This window comes from Protomyctophum bolini (assembly GCF_963924005.1).
Source record: "Protomyctophum bolini genome assembly, chromosome: 7".
NCBI classification, from domain to species: domain Eukaryota; kingdom Metazoa; phylum Chordata; class Actinopteri; order Myctophiformes; family Myctophidae; genus Protomyctophum; species Protomyctophum bolini.
The window spans coordinates 13,721,389-13,749,235 of NC_137868.1; the positions used below are offsets into that span (position 1 = coordinate 13,721,389).

General features: G+C 42.7%; 1 protein-coding gene across 2 annotated transcripts in view; it reads left to right on the forward strand.

The window, feature by feature from the left end:
* LOC308319015 (mannosyl-oligosaccharide 1,2-alpha-mannosidase IA) overlaps nucleotides 1-27,847 on the forward strand; it is a 220,087-nt gene that overhangs the window by 136,107 nt on the left and 56,133 nt on the right. For both annotated transcript variants that reach the window (XM_080768811.1, XM_080768810.1), the window contains exon 4: nucleotides 14,465-14,545. In XM_080768811.1, the coding sequence (XP_080624937.1) occupies nucleotides 14,465-14,545 (81 nt within the window). The remainder of the gene's footprint in view (nucleotides 1-14,464; nucleotides 14,546-27,847) is intronic.

Genomic DNA, 27,847 nt, shown 5'->3' on the forward strand with positions numbered 1-27,847 from the left:
TGCGCCAATCCTCACGGCACAAGTTGGCCACAGGCCATGATTGGTCCCCAGGGGCCACAACAGTATCCCCCAGGGGCCACAGGCACACCGCAGCAAGCGTGCTACAAACACTGTTCAGGGGTCGGCTGTGCAAATGTTCACACCAGGGGCCAAATAATAATTAAAAAGCTGACTATTTAGTTGATTGACTTTGATACCACCACAAAAACAATCCATATGTTAAAGTCTCAGCAGATCAATTACCAAGACAAAGTTTACACCCAATGTTTAGGTCTAATTCTTGAGATTTCCACAAGCTGTCCAGACATAAAGCCTGAATAATGAAGCGGTGGATGTGCAGGCCTGCCGTTTAGCATTTTGGTGGTTCTCAGGTCACTCGCAGTGCTTCTCTAGCTCAAATGTATTCTGGTCAGTCAGTTCAGGCAGCATAGAATTTATTAAAAAAATGGGTAGACATACATACCGTAATCACAGTTATCGATCTTGTCTGCCTCAATGAAAGTTGTAGGGGTCAAAGGAGGGGGGGGGGGGTTATCAATCTTTACCTGGCCCACGGTGCAGGCCCCAGACTGCCTTGTCTGGAGATAATGCTTGATTTATACTTAGTTACGGTATGTGCCAGTATCACACACAAAAATAGACGATCTACAAGCTCACAATGTGTCATGCTGCGACGTGCTGTGGGGGAGGGGGGGGGGGGGTGGTCAGTCACACACATTGGTGTCCACCAGTGAGCAGCAGCCAGCAACAGACGGACAGCAACATCATTGGCTGGGTTTCCCGAACGCATTTAGTGTAAGACTTGTAGTGCCACACATGCTCAGATGCCCTCTAGGCCGCACACAGAGACCTGAGGCTTGGTATGGTAGGTATACTCTTATGGCATACTGTAATGACAGCCAATGTCATTACACGGACAGACAGCTTACTGCAAGAACAGCAGTCTCCCAGTAAAGTTATATTGTTCTTGGAAAGTGTTCCACTGCAGTTTGAATTATTTCCTGCAGTGAATGTCTCTTAATCAACTACGTACTACGGTTTCCTTTTATAGTCTGTCAATGAAACTGATAACGATCCGTTCTCCCTTAATGTACAACCAGCAACATTTTATACAACATGATAAAAGTTTTCAACTTCTGAGTGCAGTTCAGCCCGTCAATCACTGGGACAGAGGGCATACAGCGGACATCGGCACATCTAAGCTGAAAAGGGTTTGTTAATTAATGGCTGAGAAAAACATTGAAAAACGAAATGAGTTTAACACAGTTGATAAAGGGAAGAAGTAAGAACCAATCTTACAGTTTGCATTATGTTCACACACACACACACACAGAGCAAAAATAATGATGAAATAAAAACACCTCTTTTCGACTTCTTTCTGTGGGCGTCGACCTTAAAGATGGAGTGCCACAATTTTTGTATTTTTCCAGTTTTTCATGTGTCTATGAGGGGACAGTACTTCATTAGTCACCCTGGAGTCGTTTTTATGTGCAATGGTGTATTAACTTTGTATCCTGGAGGCTGAACCCTTGACAGTCAAACGGGCAGTAATATAGTGACATCACACTATCAGCCCCTCCACTAACCCCTCACCCTTTATCATAAATGGGTGTGGCTTCAGTTCAGGTGGATCACCACCCATCAACACCCACCAGGCAAACCAGGCATACTTAATGAACTGGTTGGCGTGTCCACATAAAAGCATGATTTTAACAAATACTGTACACTTTTTGGAAAAAGTTCTTCCTCCTTATATTATAATAATACCTGATAATCATGTTTAAGGGTGGCACTCCATCTTTGACTTATCCCTAAAAGTACAACTATGCCTAAACCTAACCTCAGATAAACTATATGCTATATGGCACCTGTGATGCGGCTCAGGACGCAACTGGCTGGCACTAGACCCCTGGGAGATGGCGTTCTGAGGTGGACTACAGCACCTAACGGCTATTATACCAGTATGACACCTGAGGGTGAGAAGCGACCTCGCCCTTGCATCCGCGGCTGCACTAATGACTTTGGGGCAGGGCCGTCTAGAGTTTAAATGGACAGGTATCAGTCAAAATGGAGACATCGAAGAGGAAGGATGGATGGGGAGGGATCAACATGGAATGTCAGAACAGGTCAGCTCCATATATGGAGATCTTAGGGTTTACCGTCACATACTATAATACTACCCATCACATCAGAGGGCCCATGAGTATACTGTAGAGGAGAACTGGAGGTACAGTAGCAATTAAGGATATAGACAACTTACTGTATTTGTCCTTTGTGAAATCTCAATAAAAACGGAATCTTAATGCAGTTACAGTTACTGTATGATATTACAATGTGAGTCAGATGAGAGTTAGAAGACGCCTACTTTCATGATGGTTCCCAGGCCTCTAGTACATAACAGTACTGCTTGTATAATTCCAGATACGCAACAACAACTTCCCTTTGCCTAACAGGCATAGGGAAGTGACTGCATAATTAGCACACCCTGCCCTTTAATTCCATTAATTGCCTCTCAATTGAGACTCGCAGCCAACGCCGTCTCTCGTGGGTGTCGTCAAGAGATTGCGGGGAGGAGCTGCATTTATCTGTCATAGCACATATACATACTCGGCATACATATACCGGTAGTCACATCTCCTTACCCATGAGGCTTTGTGGGAAGAGCAGATGCAGGCATATGTAATAAAAAGTCTCTATAAACAGGACGGGGGTGCTATGCAGGAAAACTGAGACACTGGGGAGGTTTAACTTATTTTAACATATTTTAACCAAAACAATTATTAAAATGTCTTCATAAACTATGGGACGTGGCTTTGACATCAGATTTCAGTACTCTATGGCCGTCTACTTCAAATAACTTTATTGCCATTGTCAACCAGTACTGTAGATATTCTCTCCGACACCGGATTCCACCTTTGTCAATGGAAGAACATGTGTGCCAAGTTTGGTGAGGATTGGAGCAACAGTGTGCCTGGGGCCCCCGGGGGCCCCTGACCTGGCCCCTGCTGTGAACATTTGCACAGCCGACCCCTGAACAGTGTTTGTGGCACGCTTGCTGTGGTGTGCCTGTGGCCCCTGGGGGATCCTGATGTGACAAAGTACAAAAAATAAATAATACTGGCCAAAACAACGTTCAAATAAAACAAAATGAACACTTGAAAACTATATACACTCCAGAGACAAGCAGGAACTGTTCCCTGGTTTGCAGTTATCCCCTGTAGCCTCAAGTGAGATTGAACTGCCTTCACCTGCAGCAATCCTGCTTTTAAACAGGTGAGGTCATTAATTAACTCAACCACACAGCCTACGAGTAATTCTTCTACCTTACTATATTTTAGGAATATTAAATATACAACTTCACTCAATTTCACAGGTCCAATTCATTTAGAGAACCTAACATAAATAAGACCAAACATAATACAAACATGAACAAACACCCCTCCTCCTCTACAGTACTTGGCACCCTCCAATCTAGAGAGGACTGCCAGTACTGCAGAGGAGAGCCAGGTGACAAACATAATTCAACTTCAGTGTCAATAAATGACTTGGACCCTGGGGATCACTCATGGCCCTGTGGCCAACTTGTTTGGTGAGGATTGGAGCACCAGGGCCCCTAATTTGAAATGTAAGTGTAATTTGTATAGTTAACTGTAAAAAAAAAACATGTATATAGACTTGCAAAAATGGGATTACACTTTTAGATTGATAATAACGCAAGTGAGCATTGTATTAATGCAGTTGAGTGGTTCAAAAGTAATTGAATCTATCTTTGGTTGAACGCTGACAAATGTTTTCAATGCTTTGCTGTATTCGACCTTGCAGGCATCACGGGAGCTGAGGCCAAAACAGTATACTGCCAATGAAGTTAGACATTTGGCTTGCTAACTTCCTCACACTGAGGATTGAAAGTCAGGAGAGAGTAGACTTTAGAGAAGCACTTTATCAGGTCTCAGCACATCACCTAATGATATATTGAACAATATTGTGTGCTTACTGAGCTGACACACCATGCAAAGCGTGCCTCTTCCCCTGAAAATGGAGAAATGTATTGGTATCAACTTTGAGAAACATTGCCAATGAATGACATGAAGACTCAGTTAAACTTTGCATATACCTCTGGCAAATGTAAACAGTACATCTTGAATGAGTAGCTTGCTCACATTTTGTGTAACAATGCATAGCTTTTTGCAATGAGAGGTACGGTATAATTCTTTAGTGATCACTGGCAATTGTTCTAGCTGGATAAACACCCATGGACATAAGCCCTCGGTATATTTTAAATGTAAACACTCGCCTGAAGATGTTGAAGAGCAGGCCCGGAGCAAAGCTGCTGTTTATCTCTGCATAACTATGTTGTTTGCCCTCGCCATGGCCTCCTGCTCATGGTAAATGAGGCTCCAAGTCACTTGTATGGTTAAGAGTTGCTTCACTGAAGACTTGACCCGCGTTGAGGTCAAAACCAGTTGACGGAGGCAAAATCAAGGGCCCACGTTTTGTGGGTGGTTCATTACTGATACTTACCAGGGGCTTTTTTGCATCACGTGATGACCCTCCGGCCTTATGGCTAATGAGCGATGCTTATGTTGATTCTCGGATATTATCATGATGACAAGTTGAATTAGCGTTAAGCCTAAGCATTTTCTGATCATTGGCAAGTGATCAAGTGCAATACAGATATTAAGCAATACCAGAGTGTGACTCATGGAAATTTAAGATGTCCATAGAGGATGACTATTGCAGAATCAGAAACATTTTAGATGGCAAATGTCATGTAAAATACATGTACAGGAATATGTGTCAATATTAATTTCACTAATTTGGCTTATTGCTAGTGAGTGATGCTTACACTTGTTCTTGGCTATTACCATGATGAAAGGTTAATTTAGCATTAAGCCTAAGCAGTGACGCATTGGCGCATGACAGACATTAAGCAATACCAAAGTGTGACTAATAGGAAATGTAAGATTTCCATAGAAGACTATTGCAGAATCAGAAACATTTTAGATGGCAAATGGCAAATGACAAAAGTAAAATAAATATACAGGACTAGAAAAAGTGCTCCTCAGAGCACAGGTTTCCACCAGGTCAGGAACGTTTGTTGTTGGCGTGCATTGTTTGGTATTTGAGTGATCATAGAAGTAGCCCTCTAGGGAGTGTGAATACAAGGTTTTAGGCAGATTGGTGCACTTCTAGGTAAAGATGCAACTTGGCCTGTTAATTATAGCGCCACCATGAGGCTGATTTGAAAAATGTCAAGTGGCATTCCTTCTTCTTCCTCTTCTTCCTTCTTCTTCCTCGGACGCTGCATTCATGATTTGCAGCATTTTGTTCAAAACGAGCCACTCCTTTAGACCATCAATCTTAGCCAATCAGGACGGAATATGAAAAATCGAACAGATCCGTCTTGATCACTTGAGTCAATGTGTATTGATTTGCGTGAAATTTGGATAAAACCTAAATAAGTAAAAATGACATACCGATATAATAAGTGGGCCTCCAGGTGGTGCTATAAAGGGGCAGATTTGTTTTTGGAAAAATCTAGTATGAAAAATCTGAAAGACCTGTTTCGTTTAATGAATTAGCGTGATTTTTGAAAAAGATTATCTTGCAAAAATCTGCCTCCTTGTGGCACTATAACAGGCCCATGTGAAAAAATTGGGGCAGAGGTTCTGCTCTGCCATCCCGGGATTTGTGTGTCCATAGTTTCACTGAGATCAGGCCAATGGTGCTGGACATTATCTGATCACAGACGGACATACCCACTGACGGTCTCTCCCCTAAGACTAAGAGGCAAATACAGTACAGTACAGTATGTGTCAAGGCTTTTTAAAGAAAAAGAAAACCAAAAGAAACGCTTAGTCCCTACACTTTCAGACGTCCAGTATACTGTACATTCAGTAACTCGGCATTAAATAATTCCAAGGACCACACTGTACAATACCACTGTTAAGATTTGTATTGGAAAGTTGTCAGGCTGTACTGGCTTTCAGACGATGTGAAGGATGTTACGCCATCATGCAGCCAAGGCCAAATACTGTGGGAGGTACATAATGAAAGACAGAGGCAGCTAGCCACACAGACAGTCGGGGGGGGGGGGGGGGGGGGGGGGGAGTTGGATGGCAACACAGAGGATAATAATGATGGAGAGAGGGAGCACATAGGAGGGTCCCATGAGACCCCAGTTAGACGGAAAGGGCCCTCGTTGTTGGAAGCTACTGTAGCACCCAAGGGGAGAACAGAGGTGTCAGTGTAGAAACAACTCACCACTGGCCTGTTTTTATGTTTGTGCGTATTTCTGTCTGAGGACAGAATATACTGTATAATATAAATATAGAGGGCGCCTCAAGCAGGCCCGAGCAAAATGATACCAAACCTGTCCCGGGGCCAGATTTCCGTACACGAAAGCGCAATCCGTGCGGTACGCCTTTCATGCATTTTGCGCATGCAATCTGCGTGAAATTAACATCTGATTTACTAAACCAGCAGCTACTGTAAACTATTTACACAGTCAGTGAATTGTGTTGAATATGTGAAGCAGAGCTTAAAAGGTTCTGTTGATTGGTGGAGTCTGTGCAAAATGGAGCCCTCAACCAGCACAGGAATGAAATGAAAAACTAAATTCAACCAGGCTGAAATTGCAATACTGATTAATATAGTGACAGACCACCGAAATATTTTGTAGGGACGCAGTGCAACTCCAACGGTATTATTTGCAGACTGGAGGCAGACAACCGCATCTGGTCGAGCAGACACTCATATCAGAGCGTCTGCCATGGAGGGTGTCCATGGCATTGATATGGCTGATGTCTCGCTGGAATCCCAAGATAATTGCAGCCATTAGATTGAGACATCCTCACCGCAACCATCCTTTAATGTCCCTGCGCTAATTCATACCTGTTCTTTAGAGGAGAGACATTTCCATGCATAGGTGATAACACATGGGTAAATCTAGCACACATATCATTTTATATCTTCCTTAAATCTTTACAGTAACAGAGATAGTTGCACATTGCGATGACATGCAAGGTGCACTTCAGATGATTAGTAAACTGCTTGTACCTTTGGTTTGGTAAATAATAACAATTCTAGGCACAGGATGTGTCTGAAACAAGGCTCAAAAGGCATACTAAATATGACCCTCAGTTTTCTATGTAATTTCCACCAGCACTTTTATGTTGCCTGTTCTTTGGATGGCTCTAAAATTAGTTAGTTGGACTCACTGTCTAAGCTTTGTGCTTAAAGTCTTCTCTCAGGGCACTAGTTTTGTTTACAGGGTGTGCCTTATTTGGGGACTGTGTGTGGGGTATCTTCTGCATATAACTGGCTATGAGGTAGAACAGGGAGGAAGTCAGACTTGACCCTTTTCATTTGCAGCTTAATGCATTCAGTGAATATGGTTATAAGCTGAGTCTTGACTCTCTCTGATCATTGTTCACAGAAGAGTTGAGTGAGAAGTTAGCGGCCGATTACTCACATTGCATTATAAAAGCATAAACTGTTGAGATTTGAATCTGACTGATAACCTAATATGAATGTCCCTCTCCCTGCTGGGTGATTTAATCAGGCTTCATTGGACTAAGATGTACAGTAGGACGTACAGTACATGTAGATGTAATACTGTATTAAGAGATCTATCTACTGGAAGCTTGCAGAAATGCACCGGCTGTGTGTAAATCACAAAGCCAGGAGTGCAATGAGATTGGAGCACTCAAATCAAAAGACTATCTGCCATGGCTGCTAGACATTAACATCTGATGTCTGTCAGTTCAAATCCAATTTGAAAATCTGAATCTGTCTCTTTCTATTTAAACGAACTAAATGTGGACTTCAGATAAGGCAACGTGGCTCCTGGATGTTTTTATTGTTACCGACTTAAAAGAGTTGTTTCTCAAAGCAACACAAGCTTTTTTTTGATTACTTTAGTTTTTGTTTTGTTTGGCGTGTGGGCTTTGAGAGCAGCACTTGACACCAGTGAGTAATAAAGTTAAATGGGAACGTCAGTCTCATGGAACATGCTAATACAATGACTGATGGCATGCTTGGTTGCAACCTCCATTAGGCTTATTAGAGAAGCCTCGATCCTCTTAACAGCAGTTGTGGAGTTTTAATAGAATTCTGTTCCACTGTGAATATGCAAATGCACATAAACAAACTTGCCTAATGCATCGCTGCTTTCTCTGTAGCTCCTTATGCGAGTCTATTTGAACGTGGTTTAGTAACACAATTGTCTAATCACTGTAGTCACCATCTCAAGATATGGAGCTATTTGGGGCTTATCATTTGTGAGGTCCCGCTCACATTGGGCATGGAGATGTTGGAGTTCTCCATCAGACTAAGCTTTTTAGCATGCTCCAGAGGTTAACGGTCATTAACGCTAATGTGTGGGACCGCTCTCACAGCTTGGACGCTAATCAAGCCCATAATTACTGTACATAAAAAAAATGCAACCACAGCTTTATGTCCTGCCGGTGGCCCGGGTAGAAGAGCCCTGAGAAGCCCTCCTTTTGGCTGAGGCATTAAGCCTGATTTCTACTTTGTCGTACATCTGTGTGGCTCGCTGAAAACAACATATTTTCAACTGAATCCTCAGCGGTCACACGCCGAAGTATAAATGCGTCATTAGCGGCTACTTAATGTGCAGTGTGCTAGGGCAGAGAAGTGGGGGTGGCGGAGTGGTGGGACTTAATTGATCCCTTTCATGATTTTTCTCCCTGCGTTCAATTAATGATGTTGGGTTAAATCACAGTCTTGCCAGTGTGATTCACCAGCTCTACTTAAAGCAATCATCTGCCTCATTTTTTGATCTTATGGCTCATCAGATCAGACATCTTTCTGTGTCACAATTTGGTTTATTTGGGTATCAGAGCCATTTTCAGGACAGCAAGTAAAAACCTGGAACATTTGGTTGCCTGGTTCTATTTGCCCAGAGACACTGATGTGTCTATTAGCACTACATCATTACATTTAAGCTGCTATAAGCAATAATATGTCAAATTTTTAATTACCTTTCCCCCCCCCCCTTTTTTGGTATTCAGACAGCGAGCAATGGGTAGAACGCTCCCAAAAAAATGTCTCTGTGACAAATCTAGGGGCCGCGATCTGCATTCAAAGTAGAGTAGGGAGCGTTTTACCCATTGCTGGCTGTCTGAATACCAAAAAAGAAAAAAAGGTAATTGCATTTTAACATATTGCTTAGAGCTGCTTTAAGCCAAAATTATGCTCCGTCACATGGTGGTGCGACAGAGGATAGCAGAATAGCAACTTAAATTAAAAATTGCAGAATTCGACCAAGAATAGCAGACCTACAAGCTCACAATGCGTCACATCTGCAATGCATCGTGAGCTTGTAGATTGATCTGCTATTCTTAGCGCAAGACACAAAGTTTGAATCTGGCTTTAGTGTTGCATTTCTGTAGGAGCAGGACAAACTGCCGAGCAACAGTCTAGTCAGATCCTTGGCGCGTGTACGCGACGCGTTGCAGCCATGCCAATCAGGCTTATGTCCCAGGCAAATCTGGGCATAGCACGATAACAATCCCTGGCATGCTCTGTTGAACACTCACCAACAGAAAAGTGAACATCAAATACTGTCAGCAACACTGCTTGTTGCTCCTGAAGCAGAACACCTACAAGGTGCAACAGCAATGTACCTCTAGTGAGTCGTCCCATGAATTAATTAAGCAATCAATCAGTATTCATTAATTAATTCCTCCTCTACTACGCCACATCCTGTACACTAACTACAATAGGTAGAGCAATTAACATGCTAATTTATGCTAATTTCCATATTCCGATATTTTACATACTGGAGGCTATGGCTAGATTTTTCAGACCATGATTCATTCTCTGTAGTATGATCTCAAGTAACAACAACAACAACAACAATACCATCAAAATAGCATTATTTTACTCAGATCTCAAAGTTGTTTCCTATGGCGTTATGTTTGCGCATCATGAGAACTTTGGTACACTAAAGCTTCAGTGTACATTCGTTTGAACCCTATGCCCTTGCTCTTCCGATTGGTGCCTAATTCATCCTTCCAGAGTAGACAGCCTCATCTTACGCAGTCTGCTAATGATGAGAAAATTGTGTCTCACTTACAACAGGAGATGGAACAACATGGAGAAAGGTGTCAGGTAAAGAAGTGTGTTTTGCATGTTTGCCTGACAGCCTTATGTTGTCTCCTAATGAATTGCTTAGCGTGAGCTATCTGATGAGACAGGCAAGAAAAAAAATACATTACAAATAAAACAGGTGTTTTCCCTTTACAGTTGAAGTCACTGAAATCAGTCAAGGTGTGGTGTGTTTATCGGAAACATCTTTCAGCTGTAAGTTGCAGTTAACTTAAAGGGGACTCTTACACCTTGTTGGAAATCACTCAGCGGTCCTGCGTACCACCTGTTTCTAAATTGCACATAATGCAGGACACAGCAGGACGTTGCGTTATTAAAAACGAGCGATTCCAAACTCTGACACACCTGTACGGTTCATCTTACGGTGGAATCTTTGAAATGTTTCATAGTTTAAGAAATATAGTGCTTTCAAATTTACAATGGGGCTCAATGGCAGACATTGGCACGTTAAAAACACTCAGGCATGAAGGGAGCACGAGTTAAGTCCGTTGCTCTCCCCAGGTTGGCGGAGGGTGTGTAGAGCCCAGGATCACAGTAGATAATTGGCACAGGGGTGAAAAATGGGTTACAAAAAAAAAAAAAAAAAAAAATCACTTTCACCTAGAAACTCCATTCACACTTTTTATTATTCAGCTTACTGTGGAGACACATGCTGGAACTTTTTTACTTTGAAATGTTTTATAGTTTGTGAGTTATTTAACTTAAACGCCCAATGCATTCTCTATGGCAATAGCACAAACTTTGGCATGCTACTAGTCCTACATACAAAATGATGAAAAACGAGAATAAAATAAAAATCAAAAATTCAACATCACCTTCATGGAATGTCTTGTCGGGCCTCATTCATGGGATACGTCACTGAGGATACGTCCCAGGTGCATCCATTTATGTATGCATGTTGTTATATAGTATGATGAAGTAGTAGAGGGAGAAGTTGAAATATGGAGATACAAGGTTTCTGCCCGACAGCAACTTTGGGCCAATAGTTGAGATAAAGTGTAAACAGTTCCCAGTTCCTCAGTCCGTCTGAAAGAGATCGTGGTTTGAAGTCAACAAATCCTGAAGCTGTTCATCGTTTGGAGTGACCATACAATTAAGAATAGACAGGAATATATCCAGGAATTTGCACATTGAAAGCAACTGACGTACAGTTTTCCCTGGCAGTTTGTCCTACTTCTCTTCCATTGATTTCCTGTGAATGGACTAGCTTTCCCATCATTGATATCACTTTGGGCTTGATTAAAATATCCATAATAATTATTACTGTTACTAAGCAGCGACAGAGTGAAATGGACAACGTGAATGTATGTTTGTGATGTATTGTCATTACTTTATTGATGTTATGCAAAGCAAAACTGGATATGACAATATTACATTTTGTCATAATGGTCCTTTTAGTACATAGATACATTTAACTGTAATGGCTTTGTAAAGTAGAGTTTGTCTGTTTGCAATTGGAAACCAAACCAATGAGCAGCTCTTACTTCTGGTTCAGGCAATATTAAATGTTGCATAAACGTCTCTCTCTCTCTCTCTCTCTCTCTCTCTCTCTCTCTCTCGCACACACACACGCGCTCGCACACACACACACACACACACACACACACACACACACACACACACACACACACACACACACACACACACACACACAGTATATAAATGAGTTGTTTCTGAATAATGTGTTCAACGAATTATTGTTAATACTATTACTGTACTAACCAATGTAATAATCAAACAGCGATGTTGTTATTAATACACATTTTCTGTTTTGTAATATTTGACAGAGCTGTCAATTATGCCATTTATATATTTAAAAGCTTTACAGTATAGGTCCTGTAAGTGAACAAGTAATGAACAAAGGTTTTTCTATCCATTCTATTATAGAATGGACTGCTCAAGGCATCTCAGTCATACTATCATGCCAGAGGGATTTTCTTTGTCTCCTGAAATGTCCCTAGTTTGGGTGACTTGAACCCTATAGCATCCCTATTCTGGGGGAACATTTGCTGCAAATAGCTACGGCAACGTGTTGTGAGCTTGTAGATCGGCTAGTTTTGCGGCAAATATATTTATCTTTTGTTCCCCATATGAATATGGTCGAAAGCTGAATAAACCTGAAGCATAATATGTTTTATCATACCAGTAAGATGTCGCACTGAGGGCGAGGTCGCACTGAAACTACAGGTCTGGTGTGCCAATTAGTAAGGCCACTGTCAAAACAGGTCAGCTCCATATATGGAGATCTAAGGATTTTGAGGTCAGATGTACAGTAGAGTTGCTGGCCGGTTCCATGTATGGTTATCCAGGGTTTTATGAGGTCATGAGGGTCATGAGCGTGTCATGAGGTGTGACGGTCTGATGGCCATATATGGTGGCGTGACGTGTCCAGCTTTGAGGGTTTGTGTTAACCCAAACATTGAATGCCATTGACAATGAATGGCCAGCATTGAGTAAACATTGTGTAAACACAAACATTGAAGACGCAAATTGTGATTGGCCGGAATGAGATGATGTATGATGATGTATGATGATAAGAGCGCCCCTCACTTCAAACAGGTGTGATTTTTAGTATTATTGTTGCTCTTCAATAAATTAGATGTCTGATAAATTATAGTAGTAAATGGATGCGAGTGACTCCCTGTCACTGCAGTCTTCAGGGGAGGTATAATTGCCCTTTCTGGCACCCAATTACAGTTTCCTTATCATCCACTCTTGAGATAGCAATTTCTTTCTCAAGGGGTCTCCAAGCCAATAAGTACTAGTAACCAGGCTGCCTCAACTTTCAGGCAGCCGGAGAGAGCCGTAATTATAATGACATATTGCATCTTTCCACTTGTAGACTCTTATCTTATTTCATATTACATACGCATGCAATACGTGGGAAGATTGACTTGATGTTGTTAAACAGAAATGTGGGCTCGCAAAGGTGAATGTTTGATTGGTTGTTAGGTCGGTGAGAAAACTATAGCTTTAATACAATGTTTGAAAAGCAGGCAACTTCACCTTTGTATGGGGCAAGGCAAGGGCTATCAATAAATGCATGGGCATAGCACTATTGTTCATGCTTTAGGCCTAAGGACTTTGCATTAGTATGCTGAGAAGTATGCGCCTGGAATGAAAGGGAAGAGGTGGAAATATTTCATTCCAAAAGGTCTACTTTATCATGATTTGATCACTGTTTAAAGGGAGAGAAGTTAAATGAACAAAAAAGCCTGTGGGGTTTTGTTTTGTTCAAAAAGTCTGTGTTCTGGCTTTCCACTATTTTTTTTTTAATATTTACAATAGTTACACACTATTAAAGTCAAGCTCATCCCACCATAAAAAAGTACAAGAAACCTACTACAGTAGAACACAACTCTTACAGCATTCAGCTATTAGCAATGAAGAGAAACGCTTATACAGTATGTTGAGAATGTATACAACAGAAAGCTTAGGATGTAAATCCAACGTAAAGCACTGAGCTCAAACAGTGTTAAGTGATATTGATCAACGCTCCCCTGCGGAGGTAATGCATGTCTCACACCAATGAGGGTATTAACCATCAGGGAACATTATTATACTGATTTAACTTTCTGCCATATGAGCTTATACAGTATGGCACTGAGGGTCATTTGACTACTCAGCAACTGGGGTCATTATGGTGTTATGGTATGGACATGACCATGAGCTCGGTCAGATTGTCCTTCTGCAAGTCCCTGGGCACTTTCCGGAATCCGCTCGGCTAGATGGCTCAATCGACAATTTGTCCGTCCCGCGGGGAGTTCTGTATTTATAGTTTTTTTCCCCCTCTGAAGGCGAGGCGAAGGGCTGCATAACCCCCCAGGACATGCAGAAAAATAGGAGCTTACGCACAACCTGTGCACCGCACCCACTCGGTGTGGCCGGTGCCATTGATTATCGTGGCAGCGACTTCGCCCCGTGAACGGAGCGGAGCCAATTCCGTGCCCAGTGTAGCCCGGCCCTTAGCCACGTTGCAGTAATAGAGATATACGAAGGGAGCCGTTCATGGTGCAGGGTGAACAGGCATGTGAACTGTCTGTATGGCACGAATATGTGAACACGAGACATGTGCAACATCTGCCCTGTCGTATGCTTAGACTGCTCATGGAATATACACAGAACATGTTATTGACCTGCATGGGTGACTCAATTATTAAACATGTAAAACACACACACACACACACACACACACACACACACACACACACACACACACACACACACACACACACACACACACACTTAACCAATTAACCGTGATAATTATTCATATCCGTTCCGTACCTGCAGCACGTGATGATTTGATCTCTCTGTTTCCTCCCAACAGAACGGCGAGGCGTCACTGTTTGAGGTGAACATCCGGTATGTCGGTGGACTTCTCTCAGCATACTATCTGACAGGAGAGGAGGTAAGATTAATTGATGTCTATTATGCCTTGATTCTAGTGAGAGCCACCGCTGTTTCCTTTATTCCAAAGTGTCCCTGGTGTGTGAATGATGAACAGGCTGGCTTTGAGACATGCATTGTGTACTACTGAATGTGTGTACTGTGTGTGTGTGTGTGTGTGTGTGTGTGTGTGTGTGTGTGTGTGTGTGTGTGTGTGTGTGTGTGTGTGTGTGTGTGTGTGCGTGTGCGTGCAATTTTCTTCCCCTGTATACCGTTGTGTCAGGACCTTGCTTGTTCCAGTCTCATCCCATTCCTTGGTGAGGAGGGAATGGGTGTGTTTATGGGTATACATGTCTGCACGTGTATGTACTGTATGAGTCTGTGGCTTTCCTTCTCGCACGCGCACGCACGCATGCAAACGAATAAGGTTTTGCATTACCAACGAGATATGCCTGATCCCATCTCATCTAGCGGGAGCATTCTCACATTTTGCGAATAATTGTGATTTTTGATTGATTTTATTAAAAAAAAAATCCAGGTTCTTAACACAAGCTCGTTGCTCGCCACAAACATGTACAAAGCACAGTCAGTGTGATGAGGCCGCCCACACTAACTGGGACTATGTGGGTGAGGGATTCGAGTGAACTCCTCAACGACCTCTCAACAACCACCATCTCAGTTGCACTTTCATCAGTGTTCACAACAGCCACCCCCATGCGTCATTGGAGCTATCAAGTATGAGGGTTAATACGGCTCCACATCAGATAGAATACTGCAACAAACTGAAAATAAAAACCATGTTTAAAGCCTGGACGTTTCAAATGGTGCAGAGTGCAAACCCAGTACAGTAAGAGTAGCCTGGTGGATTCCGCGAGCAGGTTGGTTTACAGGCTACAGTAAGAGACCCTCCACCCAAGAAGCAGAATTAATGGAGAGCAAATTCAGTGACATATGAGCACTTGGCTCTGCTTAATGGACATTGATTTGTAGGCTGAACGGAGTCAAGAAGAAGAGAAGACCAAGTGAAATCCTTGCCACCGCCTTTGGTCTGTCAATGATAACATTAGCTGGAAGCACTGCTATCATAAAAAGGCAAACTATAGACCACCGTAAAGGGGTCTACATACATGCTCCAGTTTTAGTCATCCACCCACACACCGCGGTGAGTGGAATACTGCAAAAGGACATCACTGCGCCACGGTGATAAGCGTCTCACCGATATAACCTCAGGATTGGATGTGTTTACTCCAAGGGGCCAGCTAGGCACTCCAATGTTGAAGTGCTGATTCATGACGAGGAAACCCCGTGCAGCTGGGCTTTAACATTGAGCGCTCGTTTGCACTTCCGCATTTGACCTCCAAATTTTGGAGGTCAAATGCGGAAATGCGCCCAAAAAGGCGGAAATAGACGGTCCCTCCGGCGGCTTCAAAACGCCACTGAGCAACCTCCACTGACATGAATAGCGGAGGGGGCGGAGCTTCGCACCAGTTCAGTCTCTATCCTTTTAATACTCTATGGTTTACTCTCACAAATAGCTTGTGCCAACTCTCCCACAATGTACCAGGTTGTTAAACACAGTGTGGTTCATTATTTCAGACTACATTGATCGGGAGCAAAGAATTTGTCCCCCTCTAGTGACCATGCATAGACACAAACTGTCAAACAATGGCAACACATCCATAGTACCTCTGTGACAAAATATCCACGATTGATGTAAACAAGCCTGCTCCGCTATCTGTATAGTCCCTTTAATTAATCAGTGCCGAATCCACCCCTCAGAAAGCCTTGGTGCTACACCAAATCAAAAGGCCTCATGCACACGGGCATGTGATTTGCGTGCGCATAACACAATCAAGAACAAACAAGAACAGCACTTTTTATATGGGCATAATCCCCCTTTGTGCCCATATATGGAGCCGACTGATTTGTTTGTGCCTGATGCCACGACGACACATTGAGGTTAGACACACTCCATATGTGGGAGTATTGTTGTGTAACCTTATAATGGTTATGGCTGGTGACATGAGTGTGATGTCAGAGGTCCGGTCCTCCCTTAAGCCAATTTTAATTGTGGTTTTTGTTATTTGGTTTTTGGATTTGGACCAATGGACTTCTATAGGAATCTCCTTTTGGTTGGCAGCAAAATTAGCACAATGGTGTCTTATCAATAAGGATTTTTTTTAGGTGAATAAGTGATAGGACGAAATTCTGGATGTGGAAGAATTTAGCATTTGGGGCCTTAAGACACCAAAATGTACAATAGCTGTCTTCTTAACATTTTTACACCTCCTCTTTATTTCCCCATTTATGTGCTCTTTGAACCACGTTTGAGAGAAAACGGGTGCCATCTATCTCGTACAGTAGCTAGAGTTGCAGTGCAGTGCGAACTACAGTCCTGTTTCCTTTAAAGCTCATCTGAAGACCTCATGTTGTTAGCAGTGTGCCATCGCTCTCGGGAGATGGATGCTCATGCTCTCTCTTTCCTGACGGACATATCAATACACTTTAGTGTGCCACACAATTATCTATAGCCGGGGCCCACGTGTGTGTGCGCCGCGCACGTTCACTCCGTGACGGCTCCCCCGAAGCGTGATTTATTGTCGTCCTCCCAGCATGCTTCCTTCCTCCCATCTTCAGGCAGCTTCAACTTTCACAGGCCATCCACAATGATAAAACCCCACGGTTTGAGGGGCCGTCATGGGCCTCTAGAGATGGCCCTGGTTTACCACGGTGGCGTAAAAACAACTTGCATACAGTGTCGGCTTGCGGGGAGACTTATTACAGGATTTGGTAATCCAGATTGACCCGGGGACATTTGCCACCCGGTGCCCCTGACTGTAAATGGCTGCTTGGGAACAGGGGAACGATAATGATGCCTTCTCGCAGGATGCAGTTTACTGGAGAAATGCTTGGAGCAGGGGCACAGAAACTCTGTGATTATTAATAACCACCTCGCGTATATTTTGTCTTGTGTATAGTGTGTGTGTGTGTGTGTGTGTGTGTGTGTGTGTGTGTGTGTGTATGTGCGCGCGCGAGTGTGAGTGTGTGAGCGGTCACTTTGTGGCCTCATGACATGACTCATAACCAGCCTTTTATCTTTTATGGAGGTGAAATGTCTGCGTAATTGGGACTGGCTGATCTACACTGCTCCTGTACCGTTTGGCCACATGGCTCATGGCTGCAGTGGCAATTGTGCTGTGGCAAAAGTGTAAAAATGGACCTGTACAAGGCCATTATTTGTGTGCACTGCAGTGTGCATTATATGTGTGTGTGTGTGCGCTTCCATGCTTGCGTAGGCCATCACTATCTACCCTTATCCACTTGATTGGTGTGTTGTTTTGTTTGTGTTAGAATGTTTGGACCTTTATCTCTCCATTAGCATAGTCCTTTTTCCCCCGCACAACTGTGCATGTGTATATGTGCTTGTTTATCTGTACATCTGTCCGCCTGTGTACAGACTACAGAGCGTGTGTCTGAATTAATTTTATATATACACAAATACTTTGATGCTTTCTGTGTCCACTCCGTCCTCATTTCCATATAAGGTCTCCCGTGTTTGTTTGTGAACTCAACCTCTATTTTCTCACTACCATCTGCACATCTGTGTGTGTGTGTGTGTGTGTGTGTGTGTGTGTGTGTGTGTGTGTGTGTGTGTGTGTGTGTGTGTGTGTGTGTGTGTGTGTGTGTGTGTGTGTGTGTGTGTGTGTGTGTGTGTGTGTGTGTGTGTGTGTGCGTGTGCGTGTGTGTGCGCAATTTTCTTCCCCTGTATACCATCTATGAATGTGCGTGCGGTTGTGTCAGGACCTTGCTTGTTCCAGTCTCATCCCATTCCTTGGTGAGGAGGGAATGGGAGTGAATTCAATCAGCCTCGTGTGAAAATGGCCCCAAGGCTGAGCTGAAGCAGCAGGGAGAGGAGAGGAGAGAAGTGTATTCATATGCTCATCAGTAAGATAGAGGGAGAGGGAGAGAGAGAGGTAGAAAAAGAGAACAAGAAACGGAGGGCGACATAAAGAGTGTACAGCCAAGGTGGTTTATTACTTGGGATGGTTCCATGGGGGAAATGTACTGTCCAGTAGAACGAGAAAAACTAAAACTATTCAGCATTCACATTCCATTCCATTTCCACAAATTAACAGGCAGTATACAGTATAGTGTGTACAGTATGTATGTGTACAGCGATTTCTAGTGAACCTTTTTAAATTCCTTAGCCACAGTGGGAAACAATTGACAAGAATCATGACACAGCTACAGTAACTAGTGTAACTTGCAGGCTGTGGTAATTCCTCCTTGATATTATGACATGCAGTATAATCCATGTTCAGTTATATTCCTCCTCTGTATACTCCTTCGATTGAATCTGCCTGCACCCTAAGATAACAAGATATATCCTGAACATTGAAGTTTAACTTGCATCAATCGTCCCGCAGTATGTGAGCCTTGTTTCTACTTACTGCTTTGTGTTTGTATCCGGACTAGAATCATTTTTTTTAGCACAATAAACTGACGTCATCTGACATTTTGTAACATGCGAACATCAACGCATCAACAACTCTTAAGACCTTCTGACATTTGGAGCTAGTCCTACCTTGTTGGCTGTTGGCTAAGAGGTGGAATGCTTGACATTTTTAATTCAGCTACTCCCTACTGGTAAACTGTAGCATAGACATAATATACGTAGACAGTGTCTACGTATATTATTATATATTATTGTCTACTAGACACCGCACCGGTCGCTGGAAAGTAAGTCAACGTCGCCACCATATTGGTCCGGGCAGTTGGCCATAACTTTACTGCTATAAAGATAGCCGAGTCATGTGCAGTTTGGGGCTGTATTATATTAGAACTGTATATCTATACTGTAACTACTAGAAAAAAGCACTCTTCGGGAGCTCAGCCCCTTCCTACCTTAAATGGATCCCGCCCCCGGCTGGACCTGTTGTATTGACACTGATAAGATGGTCATAATGATGACCATGTCTGTCAATAATGTTATGTGTAGAAGCCGCCTCACACCATCCCATGTTAGATGCATGACATCTGTCTCTCCTAATCAGAGCAGGTGTCTCCTCAATATTTATGAAGCCCACGTTATTTATTATAACATTATATACCGGTACCCTATTTATAATGCTATTTATAAATGTTATTTATTACATGATTAAAGGCTACGTTATGATGTGGAAAGCACCTTGACAACTAGTGGGGGAGTCATGACATAGCGCTGTAGTACCTCATTAATTATCTATGGCAGGGGACCAGAGAAAATGACGTGAGTCTGACATTATTTTTGCATACAGTATGTACACACAGTGTAAACATTAATCTTAGTTTCCTCTGATTTGCGAAAATGGGAGACACTATCGCTGACATCCCTAGATAATGTCCAGAGACCTACGCACACGTGCACACACACACACACACACACACACACACACACACACACACACACACACACACACACACACACACACACACACACACATGCTTATTTGGCATGAGAAAACATACGTTTACATTGCCAAAGCAGAATACAACAAAGTCATAATCTTCAATAAATCAATTTCTATATTTACCAAGATCCCTCGATGCAGATAGTCCAGGAATACACACAATGATTAGTCTTTAGGGTGGTTGTGTTCCTTCTATCACAGGAGCATACAAACTTTGTTTGAAATTGATGTCCAAATGCAATCTTGTTTGTGTCTGTGAGTCACGCATGTCTCTGAAATTGACAAAAGACACATGTGCGGGTGACACAGTAGCTCAGTGGCTCATTATACTGTGTAGGTTCTGTTTGTCCACGCATGTACAGTAAGGCATACAGCAGAACATCTTCATGCTCAATACTGCCATCACATTATTCCCTATTGTGAAATATCGCGCTGAAACAATATCACATGCATGACCAACCTTGTGTCCCCAAAGCATGCACGCACGCGCGCGCGCGCGCGCGCACACACACACACACACACACACACACACACACACACACAAGGCCGAAATTTAGACATCACTTGACTGTGCATCGTCACCCGACCATGAAACATGAGCTTACAGAATACATTATACAATACAAAAAAGGAGACATGGGAGATTGCATCAACAAGGACAGGGAAAAATAGAAGGGAGTAGAGGAGAGGGGACAGGCAGAATTACAGTAAAGCATAAACTCAGTTGCGTGACACTGGTGTGCAGAGAGGCAGACAGTAGGGCGAGAGGGAGAGAATCGGAACAGTGCAGTGTGATATTTATATTCACCGTGAGTAGACAGGTGCTGATTTAGAGGCAGACATTACATTCACTGATAGTGGCCATGGTACGAACCTCATTTTGCACCGGGAGATCTTGTCAAGTCGACAAATAAAGGTTAAAGCATTCTGTTCTCAAAGTTGCTGCTAGACTGAGCACCTCTACTGATATCAGCACATACAGGTAATATGCATTATCTGAATTAAATGCTGCCACAAACCTTCCCGGGAAGAGGAAATGTTTTGTTTTCTATTTTATACAAGTCTCTTGCCGACATTCCGTTTTCAACAAATATAGTATATAGTATAAAATTATGATTAAATTCACACCTACTAACACACGTGTTGAAAGTCATTTCCTACTGAGTCAAGCTGTAATCCTGCACCAGTCACTAGGTAGTATGTCTCCAACTCCATTAAGCCATGTTTTTGCGCATTAAGGGCTGTATTTTGCGTGTCTTAAGTACCAGGTCTTATTACTTAACTTAAGAGCTGGAGGCGTGGTCAATGCTCTTTGGCCACTCAGAATAGCCAAATGGCATTGATCACGCCTCCAGGTCTTAAGTTAAGTAATAAGACCTGGTACTTAAGACACGCAAAGATACAGCCCTAAGGCTCTTGCGCAAAAACTCCTGGATGGAAACACCTCAAAATGCAAATAAGTCTCCATTTTTCACACTTGCTGAAAAGATTTCTAATTAGAAAGCATTGAACTCGCATTATATCGCTTTTGAACAGTTGGAAAAGAAAAAAAACACACGCGATGGTGAGTAGTGGACTTGTGGAATGTGGAGTGATGGAACGGGAGGGTGGGTGGGATGTGGATACATTAATTTATACATTCGAGTCTCGAAGCCTCTGTCTGCACTGGGCTGAGGCTCTTTCTCTCCCCGGTGAGTGCGTTATTAATCAGTGATATTTCTCCTGAACGGAACGGACGAGGGGAGGCTATTAGTCAACAACAGAAGCGACATCAACACGGCCAAAATGGAAATGTACTGTCAAGTCGCAGGGCAGGGGTCCCTCGTCCCTGTACTATAAAACAAAACTATGCCAGCCCCTGTCAAGTCCAAAACACACGCCTATTTATTTAACAGACAGCCTGATTGAAAGACAGCCTGGCCCATGCAGTGGCCCTCTCAGCGGACTTCATGCAGACCAACCACAGGCAGTCGTGTATAATAATTTTTATAGCCTAAAAGAACATCAAATGTACCGTAGTGAAGAACAAATCAGATAACTGTGTGTGTGTGTGTGTGTGTGTGTGTGTGTGTGTGTGTGTGTGTGTGTGTGTGTGTGTGTGTGTGCGCGCGTGTGTGCGTGCGCGCGACATAATAATCGTGTAAGATTATCCGGTACGTGTGATGCAGATGCTATCAGATGTCAGACATCAAACTGTAGGCCTACAATAATTGTCGGATTATGCCTCTCTGTGCGTCTCACTTGACTGGCAAAATAGCGCCATCTACTGCTTATTTAATATCTCCCAAGAAGCGCATTTTATCAGTGGATGGAAACAAGAAAAATATGCTTTTCTTTTTTCGAATTACTTACTTACTCGCTTCCTATTTTTTTAAATTCTTGATGGAAAGGCACCATAATGGGTGCTGTAGACAGCAGCTGTAATTCATGCACTTTTGTGCAACTTCCAGTCTTTTCAGCCCCTTTACTTTATTCCCAAACTCAGCCACTCAGGAACCAGATATTTCCAGACGTACTGTATGGGTTGATTGGGTTCATTACCACAATTTCAGACATTTCTTTGTGAGTATTGATATTGTGTCTGCACAAGTCTGGTTATTTTCCTCCTAATTTGGGTGAACTAGATGCTTCTGCCTCTGAATATGATTTTATTTTGGTGTATAAACCACTTGGAAATGCCTCGCCCATACAGCAGAGATAAAAACAGGGTGAATTTTGCATCCCAAAACGCAGTTTATACAGTAGTTAAGGGACACATATTCTAGTTTATTTTTGCTATACCTTTAGTTATAATAATCATTTATTATTTTATTTTCTATATGAATATAACCACATTATAACCATATAAAATGAAATGGGAGTTAAATGCTGCAATATGTAAAAATGGCAAAATATGACTCCTATAACGTTGTTGAAGTGGGATTCATAAAATGTCCCTGGGACTCATCTAAAAGACCATCCCTGCATCCCGGGACTCATTACATTGATAACCTATTTACATCACTGATACAGTATGCTCAACCATGTGTGTGTTCTTTCATCACTACACAGCTAAATATTCCTAGCCCTAAATGAGATTTTCTAATTCAGATGCTTGTCTCTCTCCTGTAAAAGATGTGTGAGAGGGAGGAGCCTTTAAGCAGCATCTTATCGTACAGTATGCCATGGAACAGGCACACGGCAACAAAGTTGATTATTTCAAATGATGAATTATACGCTTGATGAAAATCTACAGCTGACATCAGGGAGATTGCCAGCCTCTTAATCGTTTACTCCTTACTTGACGAGAATATCATTCTCTAGGTTGGTATCGCTCTCTCTCTCTCTCTCCCTCTCTCTCTCTCTCTCCTCTCTCTCTCTCTCTCTCTCTCTCTCTCTCTCTCCCCCCCCCCCTCTCTCTCTCTCTCTCTCTCTCTCTCTCTCTCTCTCCCTCTTTCTCTCTCTCTCTCTCTCTCTCTCTCTCTCTCTCTCTCTCTCTCTCTCTCTCTCTTTCTCTCTCTCTCTCTCTCTCTCTCTCCCTCTTTCTCTCTCTCTCTCTCTCTCTCTCTCGATCTCTATCTCTATCTGTATTTTTCTCTGTCTCACTGTCTTTCTTTATCATTTTCTCTTTACATCCTTTGTCTCCTTTTCTCTGCCTCTACAGTAGATTTCTCTTTTATCTGCCTCTACAGTATAGATTTCTCTCTCTCAGTCTGTCCGTCTCTTAATTATTTTCTCTGCCTCTACAGTAGATTTCTCTCTCTCAGTCTGTCCGTCTCTAATTCCTCACCTCGTTTCCCCCCTTGTCATCCTACGCAAATGGCAATGGCGAGAAATTATATCATCTCCCCTTCTGTGACCCTGCAATGTGTCACAGTGGAAAGCACAGGGCAATAGCTGAGAGAAATACATGCCAGGGGGATTTTTCTTCAGGGGAAGCGCTGTATACAAAGGCCCGAGCCAATTGAATTAATCTCAGCCCCTAGTGGTACACAGAGCACTGATATTCATCAGCATGTGGATGGAGAGGATCGCTTTTCAGACGACCTCAGGGAGCGGGAAGGATACGCTCTCCTGCTGGTGAAGGATAGAGTGCCTATTCTGACAACCCCTCCCCCATCTCCCTTATCACACTGGCTGCTACTTACATAAGCCATACTGATATGACAGGGAGAAACTGGGAAATTAATGCTAGCTTGAAAGTTAGAGACGTGTTTGGCCAATGCGAGTACTTCCTTACGAATGCATGTTGGGACGGCTTCCGGGTCACCAGTGAAATGCATGTTGGGACGGACACAGATTAATACTGGGACACACTTTTCCGTAACTTGAGTTGTTTCGCCCACTGTCTATTTTGCTCGCAATAGACAGCGGGCGAGCGATCGCTAAATTATTAGATAGATTACCCACACTGAACATCATATATTCAGAACGGGTAAGGACTAGTAGATATGAAATAGTGATATTTAAACGCACATTAATAATAAGCCCAAAAAGATGTCAAAAGCGTCAACAGCAGGGAGAACCATTCAAAAAAAAGATGTGAAGAACAGTTTGTAATCTTTGTTGTCACACTGTTATGGCTCGAACTGAGAATGAACTGGAAAAGAAAGATATGGTGACGATGGGGGCTCAACAGGGAGTTATCTCCCGGGCGAAATGAACATAGTCGGAAGAAAAAATATAAAAATAAACATTGTGATTTGACAAGTTTTATGGCATAACTATGTATGCCACACATTTCCCATTAATGACAATGCACTTGAACAAAGTCATTTCCCCTTCCGCTCAAGTGTTGGATCTGTCTCAGCATCACATGGATGGATGCGTGTTGTCGGGGCTCGGTACAGAACAGTACATGTATGACCTTCGGCTCATCGCCCGCTGTCAGCTCAGGTTGGATCCCGTTTCTTCTTAAAGAGCTTTGTCTGCTGCCAGAGCAAGCTAATCAAGGGCTCCTGCTGTTTACAATATCACAATCCTAATTCATTTAGACAAAGCCAGACCCATAATTCACAATGCTTTCACTGCAGCGACCTCAATGCTGCAGTGTTTTATGGCTCTGTGTACAGCTTTTTATGACTGTGTGACTGTGTGTGTGTGTGTGTGTGTGTGTGTGTGTGTGTGTGTGTGTGTTCAAATGCTGTGCCACACTGCCTCTGTACAAGTAACAGAGCTGACATTAACTAATTCTAATGGCCGCTTCAACTTCCCTTTTTTTGAGGGGCGCTATAGCCCCTCCAATACATGGCTTTTGAAGATTCCTTCATATGGCAGCCAAGTCTATGGGATTTTTAATTTTTGAGTGGTGCAACCACTCCTACAACCAGCAATGTCCGTGCGTACCTATGTGTATCTGAGCACCAGTATGACTATTAGCACCAGTAGGGGTGCTGTGCCAGAAACAGAGAGAGAGAGATACAGTAGTGCTGCTCTGTTGCCTGCTAATATGAGAGAGAGGGGGGGGGGGGGGAGTTGCAACACTCAGTTCACAGCTCACAATGTTGTGAGCTTGTAGATCTGCTATTTTTTTAATGAAAATAAAACAACAAAACACAATATAACAACATATTTTCAAACAGGGACGCTGGGGTTGAAGTGGTTAGGCTGATTGGCCTCTGGAACTGCCAAGCTAACATATGGGAGCTCTGTCTCCCCTGTTTTGTTAGTTCTCTTAGTCTGATTTCTGTTCAGGGCAAACTCTCTCAATTCTCTCTTTTCTTTATTTTTTTTAAAGCTGCGGTTATAACGTTCCCATTCCCAATGGAGTAATTGGACTTTGCCTCGGAGAGCTTCTGGCTCGGGTCCAAATTAGGCCAAATATCAATAGAAGCCCTGTTGAGAAAAGAGAGTGATGACACTTGGGTGCCCTTTTTTTTTTTTTTTTTTTTTTGCAAGCCATGCCAGTTGAAAGGGACACAATCCAGCTCCTAACAAATATAACCAATTAAGGGGCTGCCCTTAATTATAGTGTGTGAGCCTTGTGGCATCCAGGCGGCAGGCCTTTTCAGGGGAAGTTTACATATTATTATGTCTCAAGCCCTGGCTGCCTAGAATCCTCTCAGAGCAACTGCAGTAATTAAAGAGTAGGAAAAAGCATATTTTTTTTTTAAATAAACTGTAGCCATTAAAATGCCTGCCTGGCAGGTGAAAAGATAGAGGCCTCTTTGTGTTTTTGAACTAACTATACTAATTTGAAATGTTTATTTATGTAATATGTATTTCGTTTCCGTTCCCCTAATGTGCAAGTTGGCAATTTTGAGTACAGAGGCTGTGAAATTGTCATTCGGGCATTTGAGTGTGTACCATTCATATTTCAAGTAAAACTACCCTCTCTCCACAGTACAGTACATACTGTATAGCATTAGGGGTGAAAGGGCTGGCTTTAAACAGTGAATGCTATTGATCCTAATGGCTTTGGCCAAGCGATCAATGCCTTTCTGGAAGTGGAGTGTCTGTGCCACTGCTTGATTTGTGGCTATAGAGGTTGAACGATGCATTACAGCTCTAGTGCTGGAACCACAGCCACCAAATGGCTGAACACAATGTGTATATTATGTATATTTCTCTTCCCATTAAGCTTTTGGCTATCTTCTATATAACCTTTTCTTTTAGAATAGTTGTATTGGTCCTCATTCACAACAGCGTTTACGCTCATAACGCTACATAGCATGAGCTTAATGTGAGCTTAACGTGAGCGGACAGGCATTTACGTGGATTCCCACATTACGTCGGAATTCATGGCCATCTCCGTGAACTTGATGGTGACGTTGGTTGGTCGGAACCTCTGCAAATTGCTCCACCACCTCTCAAGGTAGTGTAGAAGGCATACGCTTGCGTACATTTATTCAGAAGGCTTTAGTCTTCATGCTGAATCAATAAATAGTTCCCAAATCTCAGATAAAATATGTAGGCATGTGTCCCCAACATTAGTCAGCACATAAGAAAATGATATGCCTATATAAAAGCCAAGTATCACTTGTATGCCTAAATGCATGCAATCTAGAGGCAAGTTAGCCTAGAGTCCCATACAGAAACTCATGCCCCCGCAAGCACGCCACCTTTTTATTTATTTATTAGGATATTTATTAGGATATCAGCGGCTGAACCGAGTCCAGTCTGGGTGAAATTCACATTGTAAATGTAATATAACGGCACGGACAGAACACGGCCCGGCCCAACTGGCTTTTACACTGTAGCTCTGCATATACTGTATGGTTCAAAGACATGCCGGTCTGACAGACAGACAGCAGTCACTATAGGGCTAATTAGACCTATATAAAACAATAGAAGACCACATTAGCCTATAGCCTACTGAATGAATGGCATCAGCCAGACGGGCCAGTCATATCATAGTTTTAAGCCAGCTCACCTACACTCGCGCTTGTTCACAAACATGACGGAGAGACAGACAAGAAAAACTGTTGATGATGATTATTATTACCACTGTAAGTCGCTGATCAGCATATGTTGACAGAGACTCAGCCAATTAAAGTTTCACGTAGGCCTAAATGCCTTTGCTGCAAGCACCTATATCTGCCTCCATTTGCATCGTGGTATTAATTTATAATAGGCCTAGGTACATTCAGATACGTTCATTTAGTACGTTCATTCAGATACGTTCATTTCAGGTCAACATGAAAACTTGAGATGCAAAATTGCCATGGAGTTGCAGTGACAAAGATATGACAAATAGTGCAATTTGGTCTGGGAGAATTCTTATTGAATCCCATTTTACCTGATTAATGTGTCCGCGCCAGCCCCATGCAGCCAAGTGATACCGCACGGAAACCAGCTGCAGCTTTTTCAATTTCAGACGTAATTGAGTGTGTGTTTTTCATGAAGCAGCAGTGGCCATTAATTTAGTACATAAAAGTAACACATTATAATTGCAG